General features: G+C 44.7%; 1 protein-coding gene and 1 long non-coding RNA gene across 2 annotated transcripts in view; one reads left to right on the forward strand and one right to left on the reverse strand.

Annotated features, from left to right (window-relative positions):
• The window catches only part of AKAP11 (A-kinase anchoring protein 11), a 53529-nt gene extending 48309 nt beyond the window's left edge, over nucleotides 1-5220 (forward strand). The window contains 1 exon segment of the mRNA XM_029047844.2: nucleotides 1130-5220. Coding sequence (XP_028903677.1) covers nucleotides 1130-1270 — 141 coding nt within the window. The 3' untranslated portion in view covers nucleotides 1271-5220.
• Nucleotides 4985-17867, reverse strand: LOC114805821. The gene is made up of 3 exons (XR_003753849.2): nucleotides 17685-17867; nucleotides 10713-10862; nucleotides 4985-5719 (listed from the first exon to the last, which is right to left on the reverse strand). It is a non-coding gene; the product is annotated as an uncharacterized LOC114805821 (long non-coding RNA).
• Between the last annotated feature and the right edge of the window lie 1394 nt (nucleotides 17868-19261).

Genomic DNA, 19261 nt, shown 5'->3' on the forward strand with positions numbered 1-19261 from the left:
GCGAAAGCACAGGACTAGGGTATTAAGGGACATGGCCTTTCAAATTCAAAAACGTTTTCTTTTTGATTTTCTCCAGCCTTTTTTGAGGATCTTTCCGATTCTGTTTAATTCGGAGGGAAGACCGGGTGGTAAGAGAAAGGGCTCTGTGGAGAAACGGGGACTCAATTTTAGAGGAAGTTGAAGGACAGGGAGACAGAGCAATGAGAACGTGTGGGAGAAGATGTGGGAGCAAGATGGTAGAAGCAGAGAGGAGAAGAGCTTCCTCCGGGCAGAAAATGGGAGATGGAGGGGAGGTGGCTCTCTCTCCAAGACCTACATTCCAGCCCTCTCTGACAGATTCACCTCAGAGCTCTTGATGTGGTGATATTTGTTATTTATCTCAGGGAACTGAAACTCAGAGCCCCGAGTGCAGGGACAGCAAGTGGTTCTGATTTCAAATAACAGAAGGCACCAAGCCTTGTAGCTTCAGCTTCACTAAATAGAAATGATAGTAAGGATTATTTTGTTTGTGGGGGCGGCGGGGGGGGGTGACTAAAATTATGAATTAAAACCTATACTTTTGGAAACATTAAAATTTCCGAACTCAGAAAAACCCATATTTCCGTTGAGGCTAGTGTGAATTCACCAAGAAAACCACATTCTATATTGTGAAAAGCAAAAATCCACATCCTTTCATTAAGCTTGACGTCGTCTTTATTATTGCAAGTTCTTAATTGAGGGTGTGGCCCTTGTGTTTATTTAAGTTGAGGATTTTCTGCCTTCTGCAGCCTTTGCACACCACTTTACCAAGTAAAATCTCTGTGAGGTTTGTGCATCTCTGTCATCCGATCTCCGAAACTGTCATTCTGCGAAAGAGAACTGTTTATAAAACCAGGTTAAAGGAAAAGGTTTGACCTTTGGAGAACTTTACTCTAGCCTTGGGGCACTCTGCCCACACAATTATAAGTGCTCCAGGTTGTTGCTTTTTCTTTTTCAGTCGATTGTATTTATTGAGAGCTTACTGGATGCACAGCACACTCCAAAGTGCTTGGAAGAGTACATTATATCCCAGAAGGTAGAAACATTCCCTAACCCCAGTGAGCTTACAGTCTATAGGGTTTAATTCTTTCTATGTTTTCCTCTTTTCTAGTTTTCAAAAAGATTACGGGAGAAAGAATGGAAAGTCGGAGATGTCCTGCAGGCTGTGCTGAAATACTGTGAAATGCAGGACAAGGTTTCTGATGAGGAGAGGAGTAAACCATTATTTTGCTGGCTCTTGGAGAACGCCTAAAACAAATCCAAAGATGAAAAATCTTCTTTACTTTGGTTTTTTTTTTTTCATCGAAGGAGGAAAGTATAGGTCATGGTTTTGAAGAAAAAAAAACATAAATGGTGAATGTTCCCGTTCGCATTCAGAGAGACTGATGGGGAGTCAATCTATCTTTGCTGTAAATGCTTTGTGATGCAGAGTGTGTATGCAGTATGTTTAGTTTTTCCCTTTGCAATCGGTATCAGAATAATATGTTTATTTAATCTCAGTTTATATGCGTGTTGCATTCAGATTGTAGGAAAACTGGGTGAGAGAAATCTGAGCAGGTGCTGGTATCTGACAGGATTTCCAATGTATCCGGAATGCTGCTGGCTGTTTCTACGGTTTGGAATAAGCCGTTCTGTTCTGGAGGGAGCTGTTCATAGATTCTAGCAGCTGACCTTTTTGCCTGCTTCAACTTCTGGTGTCATGTACACTCCGTTTTAAAATCGCCCCTTAAATTCATCTTCTGATGGCAACTACTTTTACGAAGGACGAAAGGTCATTCTTTCCTTTAGGGAAATCTTCCCTTCATCAGCCAGCACTGTTTTTATCATCCTCTTCCTTTTTCATGGTTTATATATATAAAGATTTTTCGTTCTTTAAGTGCTCGAATCCAAAAAGCATAATTTTTACAAAATGGAAATGTTAGAACCTTAAAGTAACCACATACCTGACAGAAGTCTTTTTTCAAGTAGTACTTGCAAGAACAACCAACCCATTCTGGAATGGAAGGATGTGTGTGTTTATGTGTAAATATTTTGCTCTACAAATGCTGCTTCCTGGTTAAGGACCCTTTTAAAGGAGTTCTTCAAATCCAGACATCTCTGGAATTGGAGTTTAGATTTCTATGCACGGTTTCTGTTCAAATATGTTAAGTTCCCAAATTTACCCCACAGCCTGGCTCCTTCCACAAAGGTCACTAGTGTTTATGGATTTTAGGTGTACCGCATAGATTACAGGTATTTTAAAGTGGAATTTTATCTGCTAGAATGATTACATTCTGATGTTTGTCGTGGAGGACCTACAGGCTTGTGGGGATGTATGGGTGTGTTTGGTAGAGAGGCTTTTCGACCTCTCCTTTCCTGCCCAAACCCTCCCAAGGGTTCTGGCACCTAAGGAAGCCTAAAGCAGGATCTCGACTGAAGATTTGGGGAATGGAGCTGGCAGGGAGGAACGTGAAAGTGTGTGTCTGTGTATGTATGCATGTATGTATGCTCGTGATCGCATGTGGCTGCGTGTTCTGTGGCTGAGAGTTGTTTTCTAAATCATTCATTTTGGGAGACCAGATCTGGGAGGAAAAGAGGTATTGGTGAAATTCTCAGATGATCGTGTTTTGAGACACTTTTCCTTCGCCCAGCCTCTGTATCACCGCCATTGCTTTCTATAAATCCTTCTTCTAGGTGAAAGTTGGCAAGTTTTTTGAACCATTTGAAGTTTGTGAATACACCTGACTGTGTAAAAGAGTGCTCGGGCACCAGCTTTTTAGACTACCCATTTTCTACTGCTTTTTATTGTCTGTTGCTAGTCGATATTTTTTTGAAGTAGGGGACTGAGTCGTGAGTGACCGTTTCCTCTTCTGTGCTCCACCAACAGAAGACTTGGGCAACTCATTAGAAATAAGGACCCCTATGGTTCTGCCTTTACTGAGCACTCGGCTTCTAGGTGTTGCATAGAATAACTAAGACACCCCTTGCCCAGGTAACCTAAGGTAAATAAAATGTTTGTACAGTGACAGTATTATAATGAACTCACCCTAATTTAATTTGGTTTTGTTTTTTTTTTTTTTTTAACTCCGTCTCATTTCAGCTCTTTGAGAGTATTTTATTGGAAAGCAAGTAGTAGAATGATCTTTTTCAAATTCAGTTTTCTCTGAAATGCATGTAATGTATTATCAGAATTGCCTCTCTTTTTCAAAGCTTGGATGGAAACATCTCTGACTCTCTAGGCGTCAGGAAGAGTCTTCCTTTATTATCGTTAAGTAAGTGTATTGGTGATCAAATTTGTGTTGCACTCTAGTGGAAATATATTAAAAGCTACAAAATTATGGTCAAAATCATAGATGTCTGTAGGTTTAATCAGCATCAGAACAGAATTCTGAATTTCAGTTTTGCCTTGGTTTTGCTGAGAGATTTTAACTCAGTTTTGATTTAAAGTTCGTTTTGTGTCTCCTTTTCCAAACCTCTGCAGAGCTGTGTTGAGTTCAGAGTAACATCATCTAGCCAGCATGTAGACTGCTGCTGTTAAACATTTATCTGAAAAACTGTCATCTCAGAAAGGCTCAAAAATTTAGATGTGATTGACAACACTTAACGCCACACTCCAAACAAATTAAGAAATCATTAGAGAGAAGACAGTTACACAGATGTATAAATATATCCATTCATTGAGCTCCCTGGAGTTGGAAGAACTGCCAAGCACCTCTTATTCAGTTTTAAATTGGTTTTCTCTAGAGGTACTTTCTTTATGTAAATCATTTTTTAAAGAGCTATTGAATCGAACTGGCTGGTTTGAATAATTGACTATTTCATGACTGTACGTGCTGGAATTTAGCAACATTTCCACTTTGTGTCTGCTTCTTTTCAAAGCTTGGGATGAAGTGTCCACTTCGTGGAAATTTCAATCCTAATATGCTCAGTTTTTTTTAAGAAAAAAATTGTTCTTATCAAACAGCATCCTTTTTCAATAAACTCCCTCTCGAGAGTTCCAGAAAAATAAGGAAGGGATTTAATTTCAGACCGATGGATACAGATCTGAGGGTTGCCTTTCCCAAGCCAAATTTCAATCCCATTTTAATATTTAAAAATTATCATTTGTGATAGTTTTAAATATTTTCTAGTTCTAGTTTTCTAGTTCTAGAGCTGGAAGTGAAAAACTATCACAAAGAGAAGTGATGGTATAAATTGCAAGGTTTTATAATAGATTTAAGGACATGAAAAAGCATACTCTTTTATAATGTTACTCGAGAAGAGCCTGGTTGAATCTCTGAGGTAAAATTAAATTATTTTGTTTTTGAAAAATATCTAACTTTTCTTTCAAATATCAAACACAAGATTCTCCATCCATGTTTCTTAGAGCGAGCTTAAATAATGGGCCTGGTTCTGAGCGTGAGAAGGGAATGCATTGCTTATTTGTGTCCTAGAAGAAGTTGCTTACCCCTTGAAACGAGCTCCGGGTGAGCAATCCACTCATCTTTGGTCAGCCAGTCACAGCTCCCCGTTTCTGGTGCCATTTCGAAGCCGATCACGCTCTCCCGCAGTCCTATGTCCAAATGCTCTCCTAGCAAATTTAGCAGACTTGTACATTCGACATTTTTCTAAAATTAAGCTCCGATAGTTCCCTTTTCTGCAAGGAGCAGTTTATCCTGAGGTGGATATAGCACTTGAGTTCCGAGCCCTGTCACCAGCACAGAAATTTGTATTTGGATATTTTAAAAATGCATTTACAATACCAAGGGGAGAAACAGAATTTTAAATTTTTTGTTGTTAAATGACATACAAATGTTTTCACCAAGAAAACGCTGTGAAGCATTTACTGTATTTCTGCTTTGAAGAAGCAGGTACAGTGTTAGCCACTGTGGTCACTTTATTTTTACTGGCTACATACATTCCTCTTGTAAAGGTGGACTTGTAGTTCTAGAGTTCATTGACCCATTGTAATGTTTGAATTGTATTTAATATCAAACTTTAATATAGCTGTATCTGCTACTAATTTTGTTTACTCACGCAGTGTTAAAAGATTCACATCCTCATTTAATCAGTTGCATACGAGTGCAGTTTAAATAACCGTAAAGTTGATGTAACTGTACTGAGTGACTGCTATAAGGTGATCTTGGTAATTTAATGGTCTGTTCAGTTACCAAATTATGAATTTCAAGTTGCACTAAACCTGTCCTTGTTTTAGCAGTGGTTTCAATAAACATTTAAAAGAAAGTTTGGTCTTGTAATAATTTATAGTGAACTCTTCTTCCATTTTACCTTTTTTTTTTTTTTTTAACCTGCAGTTTCCTCCCAGGTAAATGAGAAGTTTGCCGTGAAATTCACAAAGACTGTAAATCGACTTCGATTGCTGGTTGGATGGGCTTTTTCTTGCTGACTCAATGGAGTTGGAGCAGAGCTGCCCAACTTCAGTTGCATTCTTATGGAAAATAACAAACGTTCCTTTCTCGTGAGGTTATCAAATACCATGGCATATTTCTTAGGAGCAGGAGGGGAAGAAATTCCGTTGACCGAGGTGCTGAGACTGACTTCCATCGGAGTACATATATTTTTCCTTGCCTTCTGGCAAATGTTGATGGTGACATTAGTTACCGTAAGACTCTTGTTTCAAATCTGGTGGTAGATGAAGTCATTCCTATTGTGGTGAAGACATCTGGGATGTTTCAGAATGTAGGAGAGGGAGAAGGAAGCCAGGAAACTCACTCCAGGAGACCTAGCCAAACCAGAGAGAGGACTGGTAGAGGGGCTTGGTTGGTGTCAGGGAGAAGAGGGGAAGGAGACCCTTGGCCAACTCGGACATAAGAACCGTATGGTCTGGTGGATAGAGCACTGGCCTGGGAGTCAGAAGCTGTGAGTTCTAATCCCAGCTCTGCCACTTTTCTGCTGTATGACCTTGGGCAAGGCGTTTCACTTCTCTGTGCCTCGGTAACCTCATCTGTAAAATGGGGGATTGAAACTGTGAGCCCCACGTGAGTCCAGTGCGATTTGTTGTATCCACTCCCTCACATAGGACAGTGCCTGGCACACAGTAAGCACTTAAATGCCACAATTATTATTAGCTAAGTGCCTGGGAGAGCAGGACTCGAACAGAGTTCCGTGGCTCAGTGGAAAGAGCCCGGGCTTGGGAGTCAGGGGTCACAGGTTCGAATCCCAGCTCTGCCACTTGTCAGCAGTGTGACTGTGGGCAAGTCACTTTAACTTCTCTGCGCCTCAGTTACCTCATCTGTAAAGTGAGGATGAAGACTGTGGGCCTCACGAGGGACAACCTGATGACCCTGTATCTACCCCAGCGCTTAAAACAGTGCTCTGCACATAGTAAGCGCTTAACAAATACCAATATTACTATTAGAGTTGGTGCTGTGGATCCTGAGGGACACAGGAACTGCAGAGAAGATCCCTGGAGGTTCAGAGTCCAGGAGCTAGCAAAGCTCCTGACCCTGGGGGAGAGAAGAAAATGCATCCTGGAGCAGCAAGTGGGAAGGTCAGAGGGTCCTGGGGAGAGGGGGGAAATAATAAATGGTATTTATTGAGCACTTACTGTGTGCAGAGCACTGTACTAAGCGATCGGGAGAGAACACTTTAACGGAGTTGGTAGATTATCTTCCCTGCCCCCAAGGAGTTTACAGTCTTGAGAGGGAGACAAACATCAATATAAATTGCAGATGTGGACATAAGCAGGTGAAGCAATTCCAGAGAAGCAACGTGGCTTAGCGGAAAGAGCCAGGGCCTGGGAGTCAGAGGCTGTGGGTTCTAATCAGGACTCCACCACTTGTCAGCTGTGTGACTTTGGGCAAGTCACAACTGCTCTGTGCCTCAGTTACCTTATCTGTAAAAAGGAGATTAAGACTGTGAGCACCGTGTGGGACAGCCTGACTACCTTGCATTTACCTCAGTGCTTAGCTCTTGGTACACAGTAAGCACTTAAATATCATTATTATTATTAAGTGACCAGGTGATCCACATGCATAGTATTAGATCCAGGGACAGACCATTTGAGTTGGATTTTCTTGGATTGTTACCTTTTTAAGAACATGTTAAATAAATATTGTGGAGATCTCAGATCTCGGTGTCTGCCTGCGGTCACGGTTCCGGGGAGTCACAGGGACTGGAGAGTCGGTGCAGGGAGAAGCAGTTGGTCGGTGAGCTTCCTGTAGCCAACCCTGGAAGGGGTGTGATAGGCTGGTCCTTGGTGAGCTCTTCATTTTTAGGGAGATTTTTGGGCTTCAGCCACAGGTTGGTGGAAGCGATAGGGGTGCAGGGGGTATGACCCCCAAAAACCACCTTAGTGGAATGGGTTAGGATCCTGCGGAGGCTTCCTGGGGTGAGGGCTAGCCCCTCTTTTTTTTTTTAAAAAAAAAAAAACGATTTATGGTATTAAGTGCTTACCTATGTGCCAGGCTCTGTTCTAAGCTCTGGTATTGATAAAAGATAATCAGGTTGGACACAGTACATGTCCCATTTGGGGCTCACAGTCCTAAACCTCGTTTTCCAGATGAGGTAATTGAGGCCCAGAGAAGTGAAGTGACTTGCCCAAGGTCACACAGCAACCAAGTAGCAGAGGCAGGCCTAGAACCCTGGTACTTCTGACTCCCAGGGCCATGCTCTACTCACGAGGCCACGCTGCTTCTAAATCTCGCCTGCTGCATTTGGGGAAGATCCAGATCCAGAAGCTGGACAGTGAAAAAAACAGGATAGAAAAAGCATCAATTTTTTTGAATTGTGGTGTTGGAGAAGGCTTATACAAATGTCGTGGACTGCCTGAAAAGCAAATGGGTCTTGGAGCAAATTAAGTCACTGTGGTCTTTGGAGGGCCAGCTGACTAGATAAAGTAGCATATTTTGTACACAGCATCAGGCTGACCACTCCTCTGGAGAAGACACTAATGCTAGGAAAAGCCAAGAAAAATGTGGAAGAGGCAGACCTGCATCTAGATGGATGGAGACCATAACAATGATAACGGAGGAACCATTAAAAAGGTTACGGATTAGGACCTTCCGGAGAAAAAATATCCATGAATCGGAAATAACAGCACTTGATAATATCTAGGCGGGAAAATTCTCTCTCTCCAGTGGTTATGCTGGCCAATACCTCCATTTGGGAGGTGTGGAAGCACAATGGTCAGGACCTTGTATTTTCCTCTCTCTCCGACCTTCCTGTTTTAACTCTAGGCCTGCTCGGTTACCTCATAACAAGGAGCCCAAGTACTGCTGAGCCTCCCTGCTCAAGACAAGCACGTCACGTATCCTCTTCCCTTTGTTCCATTTTACCTGTCTTATCAGGGAGATTCACATATCAACTAATTCATTCAATCGTATATATTGAGCGCTTAGTGTGCAGAGCACTGTACTAAGCGCTTGGAAAGTACGATTCAGCAATAAAGAGACAATTCCTGCCCACACCGGCCTTACAGTCTAGAACGAGTGAGGCATCAAAACAAGTAAACAGGCATCACTACAAAAAGAATGATAGATCTATATACATCAAAACAAATAAACAGGGGAAACTCAAAACAGGGAAGCAGCAAATGATCACTTGGAGAAGAAAGCCCCGGGAGCTGGACGGGAAATCACCGGGCGGGAATTATTGTCGCCTGCATCCTCCATTCTGCTTTTCTGACCATGTGTGGATGCTTTACCAGTTGTGTGTAAAGAAACTCTGTATTGCTTAAGTTGAGCTGGCCTTGATTAGCACGGGAAACCCTGCCCATCAACCACCACTCCCTACTTGTGCAAGAAGAAACATAAATGGAAATAAACTTGTCTCCGACATACCCTTCTGAACCCTAATTTGAGTCCGTGAAGTTCCCCCCCCCCCCCCCCCCCCCCCCAGAGGGTACTATGGGAGTACAAGTTTAAGTTACATGCCTATGCTAACAGAACAACTTTTTTTAAGGATATTTGTTAAGTGATTACTGTGTTCCAGAAACCGTAATAAGTGCCGGGATAGATTCGAGCTAATCAGGTTGGACACAGTCCATGTCTCACATGGGAATTCATTCAATAGTATTTATTGAGCACTTACTGTGTGCAAAGCACCGTACTAAGCGCTTGGAGAGTACAGTTCAGCAACAGAGACAATCCCTACCCGACAACGGGCTCGCAGTCTAGAAGGGGGGAGACAGACATCCAAACAAGTAAGCAGGCATCAATATAAATAGAATTAGACCTACGTATCATTAATAAAATAAATAGAATAATATGTAGTCAATCCCCCATTTTACAGTTGAGGTAACAGACACAGAGAAGTTAAATGATTTGCCCAAGGTCACACAGTGCTGGGATTAAAACCCAGGTCCTTTGACTCCAGGTCCATGCTCTTTCCACTAGGCTAGGCGGCTTCTCAATATATAAACCTATCAATCAGTTAATCAATGGCATTTATCTAGTACTTATTCAGTGCAGAGCACTGTAGTAAGGGCTTGGGAGAGAGAACACAATAGAGTTGGAATAGACACTATCCCTTCCCACAGGGAACTCCCGGTCTACACCAGGAGCTGCTAGTGGCTTTATGGTGGCCTGAAGGACGGGATGGACTTGTGAGAGTAAAGATATTGTCTCCGAGGTGTAGGATTAGGACCTTCCTCCCTATCACGTCCCTGCTTCCACAGTCATGCTTAGACCACGTAAAGAGGTCCTGATTATCTGTGGCAGAGTACTCTGATTTCCACTTCTCTTTCGTGGCCTAAGCCTGAATCATCCAAGCTTGGGTCCTGCATTCCTCCATCGGCACAGATCGTTTATCGCGGGCCACATTCAAACGTGTCCCACTGTCACCCGAGCGGGAGGTTCTCCAAATTCGCAGTCACCCCCGGCTGGTTCCGATGTGGCTGCACTTGAAATGGGCTGAGGATTGGGTGAAGACCCGGAAAAAAAATCGGAGCTAACCTCTCCAGCGGCCTGCTCAGAGGGACTGGAGATGGGAGACCCAGCCTCAGTTTCCCTCCATCCGCAGTTTCCCTCCATCTGCATCCTGCAGGATTTCCCTCTCATCTCCGCCCCCCATGGGGAGCTCTCTCCAAATGCTCCTTGGGAAAAACAGACTTGGACCCTCAGGATCCACTAAGCATCCCGATTTGCTTGTATCCACCCCAGCGCTTGGCACATAGTAAGTGCTTAAATACCACAATTATTATTAGCTGGGAACAACTATCCCCCTGACAACCGCAGCTAGGCAGCTTACTCTAGACTCCAAGGTTGCTGTGGGCAGGGAACGTGTCTGCCCACTCTGTCGTACTGTATTCCCCCAAGCTCTTAATTTAGTGCTCTGCACATAGTGAGCGCTCAAGATATGCCACTGATGGGTTGAATGACGGGAGGTCTGCACTTGTCTAGAATAGGCGAGAACAATTGCTCTAGAAAGGGCAGGGGCTCATTTTCCCCATTCAGGCCAGGAATAATAATAATACTGGTATTTGCTAAGCGGTTACTATGTGCCAAGCACCGTTCTAAGCACTGGGGTAGATACAAGGTAATCAGGTTGTCCCACATGGGGCTCACAGTCTTAATTCCCATGTACCTGATTACCCTGTATCTACCCCAGCGCTTAGAACAGCGCTCTGCACACAGTAAGTGCTTAAATACCAACATTATTATTTGTTAAGTGCTTACTATGTGCCAGGCAGTGTACTAAGCACTGGACACTGGGGCAGGTCCAAGATAAATAACAGCTTATCCACAGAAAATTCTCAAATGCTCGAGGAGACTCACCTGGCTTTGGGTCTCATTTTTCCCACCGTAAGGCGTCTCCACTTCCTTTCAAAACTGCTCACTTCCCCAAACCAGTCTCTCTCCTTTGACTACTGCCTCCTTTCTGAGATCTCTTGAAAGGAGGTCCAGAGGCAGGCAGGTTTGGTCCATCTGAGTGAATCAAAAGGTGCCAAAGTTAGGATGATAGAGGGATTGAGCGGATCATCTTTTCCAAGACGACGGTTCTCACTTTCTTAGTTAGGCTTATGCAAATTATTGAGAGTTTAAGGGCATTGCCGTGGTGACAACTTCCTTCCTAATGGTGTTTCCTCCCCTTCTCCTTGTCCCTGCTCTCTTTCAACCATCTTCCCAACAACAGTAGTGAATTGCTGAATCCCTGCTCTTGGACACTTTTCAATTGGGATGGGGGTTATCCTGATGAAACCCTGGGAAGAAGGTAGAGGACTTCTTATTTCTATCAGTGGTGGGTTCAGAATCTGAACTGTTGCTTATGATGATGACCACAATAATAGTATTTGTTAAGCGCCAAGTGCCAAGCATTATTCTAAGCTCCGAGATATAGTCCCTCTAGACCGTAAACTTATTATTCGCAGGGAATATTTCTGCTAATTCTGTTTTACTGTACTCTCCCAAACAGTATTGTGCTTTGCACATAGTAAGCAGTCAATAAAATTGATTGACTGGGGTAGATAGAGGTTAATTAAGCCAGAGTCCATGTCTCACATTGGGCTCACAGTCTAAGGAGGTAGAACAGATATTGAATCCCCATTTTTTTGTGAGGAAACTGAGGCACATAGAAGTGAAATGACTTGTCCTAGGTCATATAACACACAAAGGGTGGAGCCAGGATTTGAACCCAAGTTCTCTTAGGCTGGTGCTCTTTCCACAAGGCTACAGTGCTTTTCATATAGTCTCACTCTTCTTTTTACCATGGTGAACATGGCGGCTCTGATTTGCTAAACAGCCTGACCTTTACCTTTCTCAGAAAACAGTTCTATCTTCAAGCTGTTAAGACTTTTGCGAAAGCAAATGGCAGTTTATCTAGTCTCTGATCTAGTCTACGTTGCCAGTTAGAAATTCACACCAGCTCACGGCTGAGGTGAGCCAGGCAAACCATGAAGAAATTTCATGTTAGCAGCTTGTCACCTTGTAAACCCACCTTTAGGGTCTCCCTCGTTATCCACCTGGGAATTGAATGGGAAATAATTTTTCTCCCGGATCCCGGGACCTCTCCCCGGGTTTCCAATTGATTGCAGTCTGAGCTAGGACCGAAACATTGCTGCCTTAAAACCCTTTGTCCTCTAATCTAATCCTCCTGAATCTCATGGATTTCCCAAATCGAAAATGTTTTGCTGAACTCATTACGGAATCTATTAGGTGCCTGGTCAAAAATCTCTAGATACAACACCCGACCCTCAGTATGGCAGCCATGTCAAACTCTCTTTGTGAAGGCCAATTAGTAAGGGTCTAAAGAAGGAAACAGTTTCTCCCTAGCCTGAATTTGGGACTGTTCTGCGGTCTCCCATCGAACTAGGGCTAAGGGGATTAACCCCTCCAAATCTGACACCGCCCAAGGCAGATAGGAGTTAAATCTTCCCACTAGCCACCTCTAAATTCATTCAATAGTATTTATTGAACGCTTACTATGTGCAGACACTGTACTAAACGCTAATTCAGCAACAGATAGAGACAATCCCTGCCCAATGACGGGCTAACAGTCCAAGCGGGGGAGACAGACGGCAGAGCAAAATAGAAAGAAACAAAAACAGGACAACATTGTCACAATAAATAGAATCAAGGGGATGTACACCTCATTAACAAAATAAATTGGGTAATAAAAATATATATACCAATGAGCACAGTGCTGAGGGAAGGGGGAGGGAGAGGAGCAGAGGGGGAGCAGAGGGAAAGGGGGGAACTCAGTCTGGGAAGGCCTCTTGGAGGAAGTGAGCTCTCAGTAAGGCTTTGAAGAGGGGAAGAGAGTTAGTTTGGCGGAGGTGAAGAGGGAGGGCATTCCAGGACAGCGGGAGGACGTGGGCAAGGGGTCGACGGCGGGCTAGGCGTGAACGGGGGACGGTGAGGAGGCGAGCTGTTTAGTCCCAAATGGAGCTGCTCCCACAGGCAGACAAAATTTAACTCAGTACATGAATAGAAACAGCACAGAATATGGAGGGAGAGGTTTACAAGTTAACAATCTATAGTTGCTGAAGGATTTTTGAACTGAAATAGGCCATACACCTATTAGCGGCGGGATTTATTGAATGCTTTCTGTGTGCAGAACACTGAACTAAGCACTTGGGAGAGAACAGTAGTGTTGGTACCATAATGATTATTGGTAGACACGATCCCTCCCCTCGAGGAGTTTACAATCTATCAGGATGATGGTATTTAAGCGCTTACTATGTGCCAAGTACTCTTCTAAGCATTGGAGTAGACACAAGGTAATCAGGTTGTCCCACATGGGGCTCCCAGTCTTAATCCCGACAGTAAATTAAATTAAAGGTAAGGGGAAGAAACCCAGTTTAAAGCAACAGGGAGATGCAGTATGTCCTGGGCTACTCAAAAAACTCCCATCCACCTCTGAATCAAAGAGTTTTCATCCCCATTTTACAATTTCATTTCATTCAATAGTATTTATCGAGCGCTTACTATGTGCAGAGCACTGTACTATGCGCTTGGAATGGACTAATCGGCGACAGTTAGAGACAGTCCCTGTCCTTTGGCGGCCTTACAGTCTAATCGGGGGAGACGGGCAGACAAGAACAATGGCAATAAATAGAGTCGAGGGGAAGAACATCTCATTAAAACAATGCCAAAGAAATAGAATCAGGGTGATGTACATCTCATTAAACAAAATAAATAGAGTGATGAAGATATATACAGTTGAGCAGACGAGTACAGTGCTGAAGGGGTGGGACGGGAGGGGCAGGAGCAGAGAGAAAGGGGGGAGAAGAGGGTTTGGCTGCGGAGAGGTGAAGGGGGGGGTAGAGGGAGCAGGGGGAAAAGCGGGGAGCTCAGTCTGGGAAGGCCTCTTGGAGGAGGTGAGCTATAAGTAGGGATTTGAAGAGGGGAAGAGAATGAGTTTGGCAGAGGTGAGGAGGGAGGGCGTTCCGGGACCGCGGGAGGACGTGGCCCAGGGGTCGACGGCGGGATAGGCGAGACCGAGGGACGGTGAGGAGGTGGACGGCGGAGGAGCGGAGCGTGTGGGGTGGGCGGTGGAAAGAGAGAAGGGAGGAGAGGTAGGAAGGGGCAAGGCGATGGAGAGCCTCGAAGCCTAGAGTGAGAAGTTTTTGTTTTGTGCGGAGGTCGATAGGCAACCACTGGAGTTGTTTAAGAAGGGGAGTGACAGGCCCAGAGCGTTTCTGCAGGAAGATGAGCCGGGCAGCGGAGTGAAGAATAGACTGGAGCGGGCCGAGAGAGGAGGAAGGGAGATCAGAGAGAAGGTAATGAGGCTCAGAGAAGTGAAGTGATTTGTCCAAGGTCACCCAGCAGGCAAGTGGCAGAGTTGGGATTAGACCCCATGACTTTCTGACTCTCAGGCCGGTGCTCTATCCATTAGGCCATGCTGCTTCTCTGGAGTTGGTAATATGATCTCTGCCCTCTAGCAACTTACAGCCTTGTAGGAGGAGATAAAAGGCTAACAAATTGGACTTGGTATTTTAGTTGGGATAATGAATTCAACAGTTTTTAGTAGCCTCACTTTGGAAGGTAGGTCAGCTTCTTTTTCACACATCATTTTAATTTTCTCATAACTTTCTGTAAACTGTATTAGATTTTAGATTTCTTTGTGCTTTTCTTGACTCAAGAAGGAAGTTTTGATAGGATAGGGGCATAGATCTGGTGGTTAAGAGAGGATATTTGAGTATCTATTGGGTGTAAACATTGTCCTGGGCCCCCAGAAGAGTTTTGAAAAGAATAAGAGACAGTCTCTGCCCTCAGTCAGTCAGTCAAGAATTGATAAGATAGGATAAGCATGTGATCATTGAATGTGTTGTTGTACTGTAAAAAGAATGAGGATATGATTTAAAAGGCACATGCTAAACTCCTCTATGGTGAGCAGATTGTACCCATAATGGAAAAGTTTCACTAAGATTAAAAAATAAATCATTATAGGATCGGGGGGTGGAGAAAGCAGAGGAAGTGGGAAGGAGAGAGCGAGGAAGGCAGAAGGCACATAGAGCCGAGTGTAGCACGTCAGACAGCTTGTTTTGGTGTGTTTGGGTGCACCAAGGACCATCTCCACTTCTATTTTGTAAATTGACTCATCTCCTTGGGTCATATGACTAATGGATTACAGGACAGGAGAGTTCATTTCAAAGAAATCCTAAAATAAGTACAACTGGGTGTCATGCGGGGCAGGAACAATAATAATAGTGGAATTTGTTAAATACTTATTTTATATATAACTAACCGCGTTAGGGGGAGATGGGGAACAATGTGGGTCGGGGCTCGCGCACACATACGCTGGACCAGTTTGTATTTTGGTGTAGGCTTGCGTGACCACATACATGTCTGTGATGCCTGAAACTTCTAACTTCTAACTTGAGGAAGTCCAGGCTGATTCTCTAGCTTCAAAAAAGTCAGTATGAAAGTTGGATTTAAAGCCAGAGGAAGTTTTTAAAAAAACTCAAATATATTTACAAGAAATGCATTAAACCATTAAATTGAAAGCAGATTTTTCTTTTACAGGAGAGAATTGTGGAAGGGCGAGATATGCTTTAAAATATCTGTCCACCCCGTTAAAATATTAAAAAACTCAAGTCAAATACGTTGTACTTATTGAACAGTGGGTAGAATCATTTTGAGTACATTTGAGATTGCAAATTAAAACCATTTATCATCTCCCATTTCTTATTCCTTTAATTGAAGTGTGTTTTGAATATTCTTTTCCTTGTCCTACTCAGTGCTTAGATACAGGTTCATTTTCTAAGTTATGATAGAAAGAACAATTGGAGGAATTTTCTTTCTGTGTTTCTGAATCAGTTTTCCCAACTCTTTAAACCTTTTCACTTTTTTCCATTTTTGAAACTCAGTTTCACCTCTATCAAGCCATCTGGCAGTTACTGCCATTCAGAGGCAAAGAACAGAGAAAAAGTAAAAAGGAGCCTGACAAAGGACCCCGTATTTATGTTTGCATAGATATGTGTTGTATCTGTTTGTGTAGCAGGGAGCCAAGACTGCCATCACTGATTACATTAGATTCAGGTGTTCAATTCACAGTCAGAGGATTTGGAAGCAGAACAAAGCACAGGTGGAATGAACCTCACGTGTTCATATAAAGAACCCACATAAAGTTTATGCTCACATAACTGGCCTGAATCCCCGGTGGAGAAAAGCCAACAGGGGCTGGGATCTGACACCCTGGTGACAGTGACCCGGATTTTTTACAAGTCAACAGCTGCCTGCCTTCACCGCCCTTGGTTTACTCCCACACATTAGCCTCAAGAACCCCAGGACTCCCATTAGATTCAGAAATGAAATCACAGAACCACCAGATTAAGCAGTTACTGCTGCTTGGCAACCCCAACTATAACCCCTAAACCTCTCTGACCTCACCGTATCCCCTCAGACCACCTCCCACTCTGCCCACCCCTGTTGTCCCTACTCGGCACCCACCTTCGGCCCCCCCAGCCAACCCCTCACCACCCCTTGTGCCACCCACCGCCTTGTTTTATCTCAGCTCCTTCCCTCATTTCTCTTCCCCCACAAGGGCCCCATCAGCTCACTCCCATCCACTCCCTCCTCACCCCTCATGCCAAACCCCCCCCCTCGGATTTCCCCCACACCTTCAGTCTTTGCAACCCCCCTCCCTCATGGGGAAGCTTCCCTTAATCTTCGATCTGTTCCTGACCCAGTCGCTGCTTCTCCTTGTCACCCGGTGTAGTGGATAGAGCACGGCCCTGGGAGTCAGAAGGTCATGGGTTCGAATCCCCGCTCTGCCACTTGTCTGCTGGGTAGTCTTGGGCAAGTCACCTCCCTTCTCTATGTCTCAGTTACCTCACTCTAAAAGGGGGGGATTTTAGCCCATTTGTGAGCCCCATGTAGAACAGGGACTTTCCAACCCGATTTGCTTGTATCCACTTAGCACAGTGCCTAGCACATAGAGCTTAGCAAATACCGTTATTATTATTATTATCATCGCTGAAACCTAACTCTCCCCAGATGACGCTGTCTCCACAGCTGCTCTCTCTGCCTCTTCAGTCCTGATCTCTCTCCCTCTCTGCCGGCTCACATTTCCTTCAGCCTTTGGCCGTCTCTACGGGGCTGTCCTGCCGACACCTCAAACTTTACATGTCCAAAACAGAGCTCCTTATCTCCCCCCCCCCCAAACCCTTTCCTTCCCCTTCAGCACCACCAAGCCCATAACTGTGGCATTATCCTCAACTCATCTCTCTCATTAAAATTGCAGTATTTGTTAAGCACTATGTGCTTTCACTGTTCTAAGCGCTGGAGGATACAAGGTGATCAGGTCGTCCCACGTGGGGCTCACAGTTTCAATCCCCATTTGGCAGAGGAGGTAACCGAGGCACAGAGAAGTTAAGGGACTTGTCCAAGGTCACACAGCTGACTGGCAGTGGAGCGGGGATTAGAAGCCGTGACCTCTGACTCCCAAGCCCCCGCTCTTTCCACTGAGCCACGCTGCTTCTCGCATGTTCAGTGTCACCCAATACTATCACCTCAAACTTCAAAGCCTTGCTAAAATCCACCCTTCCCCTCCATCCGAACTGCCAACACATTAATCCTAGCCCGGTTTGATTCCCGTATCAGCCTCCTTGCTCACCTCCCTGCCTCCTGTCTCTCCCCACCCTGATCCATCCTTCACTCCGCTGCTCAGATCATTTTCCCACAAAACCATTCAATCCTATGTTTCCCCCACTTCTCAAAAACCTCCAGCGGTTGTTCATCCACCTCTGCCTCAAACAGAAACTGCTTACCATCAACTTTAAAGCACTTCATCACCTTGCCTCCTACCTTACGTCGCTGCTTTCCTTCTGCGGGCCAGATCACCCTCTCCTTCCTCCAGTGCCAGCCAGCGTGCTGTGCCTCCATCTCATCGCGGAGGGGGGTCCGGGCAGTGAGGAGGGGCTGCGCGGCCTGGCTGCTTGGCTCCAGGATGAAATGAGCACAGGAGACAGCAGGGGAAAGAGAGTCACCTCCGACTACTCCTCCCTACCCTTCCCTTCTCTCTCCTTTCCTCTCTTTTTTTCATCCCCTTTCCCTCTTCTCCCTTCCCTTCCTCCCTTGCAACCCTCCCTCCTCTCCAGCTGCCATCAACTGACAGCAGATTGTGCTCCGTGTAATGAGGTGATAAGTCACAGCTGTACCCACTAGAACCTAGAAGCCCTGGCCCACCTGGAGCTCCGGGGTAACCACCAAGTAGGCTTTGCACAGAGGTAGGGTGGAAGACTGTAAATTCATTGTAGATAGGTAATGTATCTGTTAAATTGCTACACTGTACTCTCCCAAGTGCTTAGTGCAGGGCTCTGCACACGGTAAGCACTCAGTAAATAAGATTGACTGACTGGCAGACGTTTCCAACCATTAAATTCACCATGAAGTGAGCGACATCAATGTGAATTTCAACTGCGTATCTGGCTCATTCCTTCCTACCTCCTCAAAGGCTTCATTTTGTTTGACTCTCCTGCGCCAAAAGATGGCCAATCCCAGATTGACAGTATTGTCCCTGAGCAACTATTCATTCAATCGTATTTACTGAGCGCTTACCGTGCGCAGAGCACTGTATCAACCTATTGTGTGAAGAACACCGTCCTGAATGCCTAATAATTAATCCATAAATCACCTCCTCCAAGAGGCCTTCCTAGGCTAAACCCCACTTTTCCTCATCTCAATCCCCACTTTAGAGATGAGGTAACCGAGAAGTTAAGTGACTTCCCCAAGGTCACACAGCACACAAGTGTGTCTGTTATATTGCTGCATTGTACCCTCCCAAGCGCTTAATTCAGTGCTCTGCATACAGTAAGCACTCAAATACAATTGACTGACAAGTGTACAGCTGGGATTAGAACTCGGGGCTTCGGGCAGGGATCGTCTCTATATATTATCAAATTGTACATTCCACGTGCTTAGTACAGTGCTCTGCACATAGTAAGCGCTCAATAAATACTATTGAATGAATGACTTCCGGGCCTCTATTCTATCCTCTAGGCCAAGCTGCTTCTTGTGTGTAAAACACAGAACTCAATGCCTGTTGTGTTTGAAGCACAATTCCAGGAGCAGAACACGGTAACAGATAATTGGAGAAAGTACAGAAGAAATAGAAGTTGAGTACTAGCGTGGTCCAATGGAACGCGCACAGGACTGGGAGTAGGAGACCAGGCTCTAATCTCAGCTCAGCCACTTGCCTTCCATGTGACGGTACTCCACCGCTTAGAACAGTGCTTGGCACATAGTAAGCGCTTAACCGATACCATCCGTATTACTATTATGTGACCTAATGCAAGCCGTTTAACTTCAGTACCTCCATTTCCCCAACGGTAAAATGGGGAGTCGGTACTCATTTTCCCTCCTTCCCTTAGAGAAGCAGCGAG

This window comes from Ornithorhynchus anatinus, chromosome 20, assembly GCF_004115215.2.
Source record: "Ornithorhynchus anatinus isolate Pmale09 chromosome 20, mOrnAna1.pri.v4, whole genome shotgun sequence".
NCBI lineage: Eukaryota > Metazoa > Chordata > Mammalia > Monotremata > Ornithorhynchidae > Ornithorhynchus > Ornithorhynchus anatinus.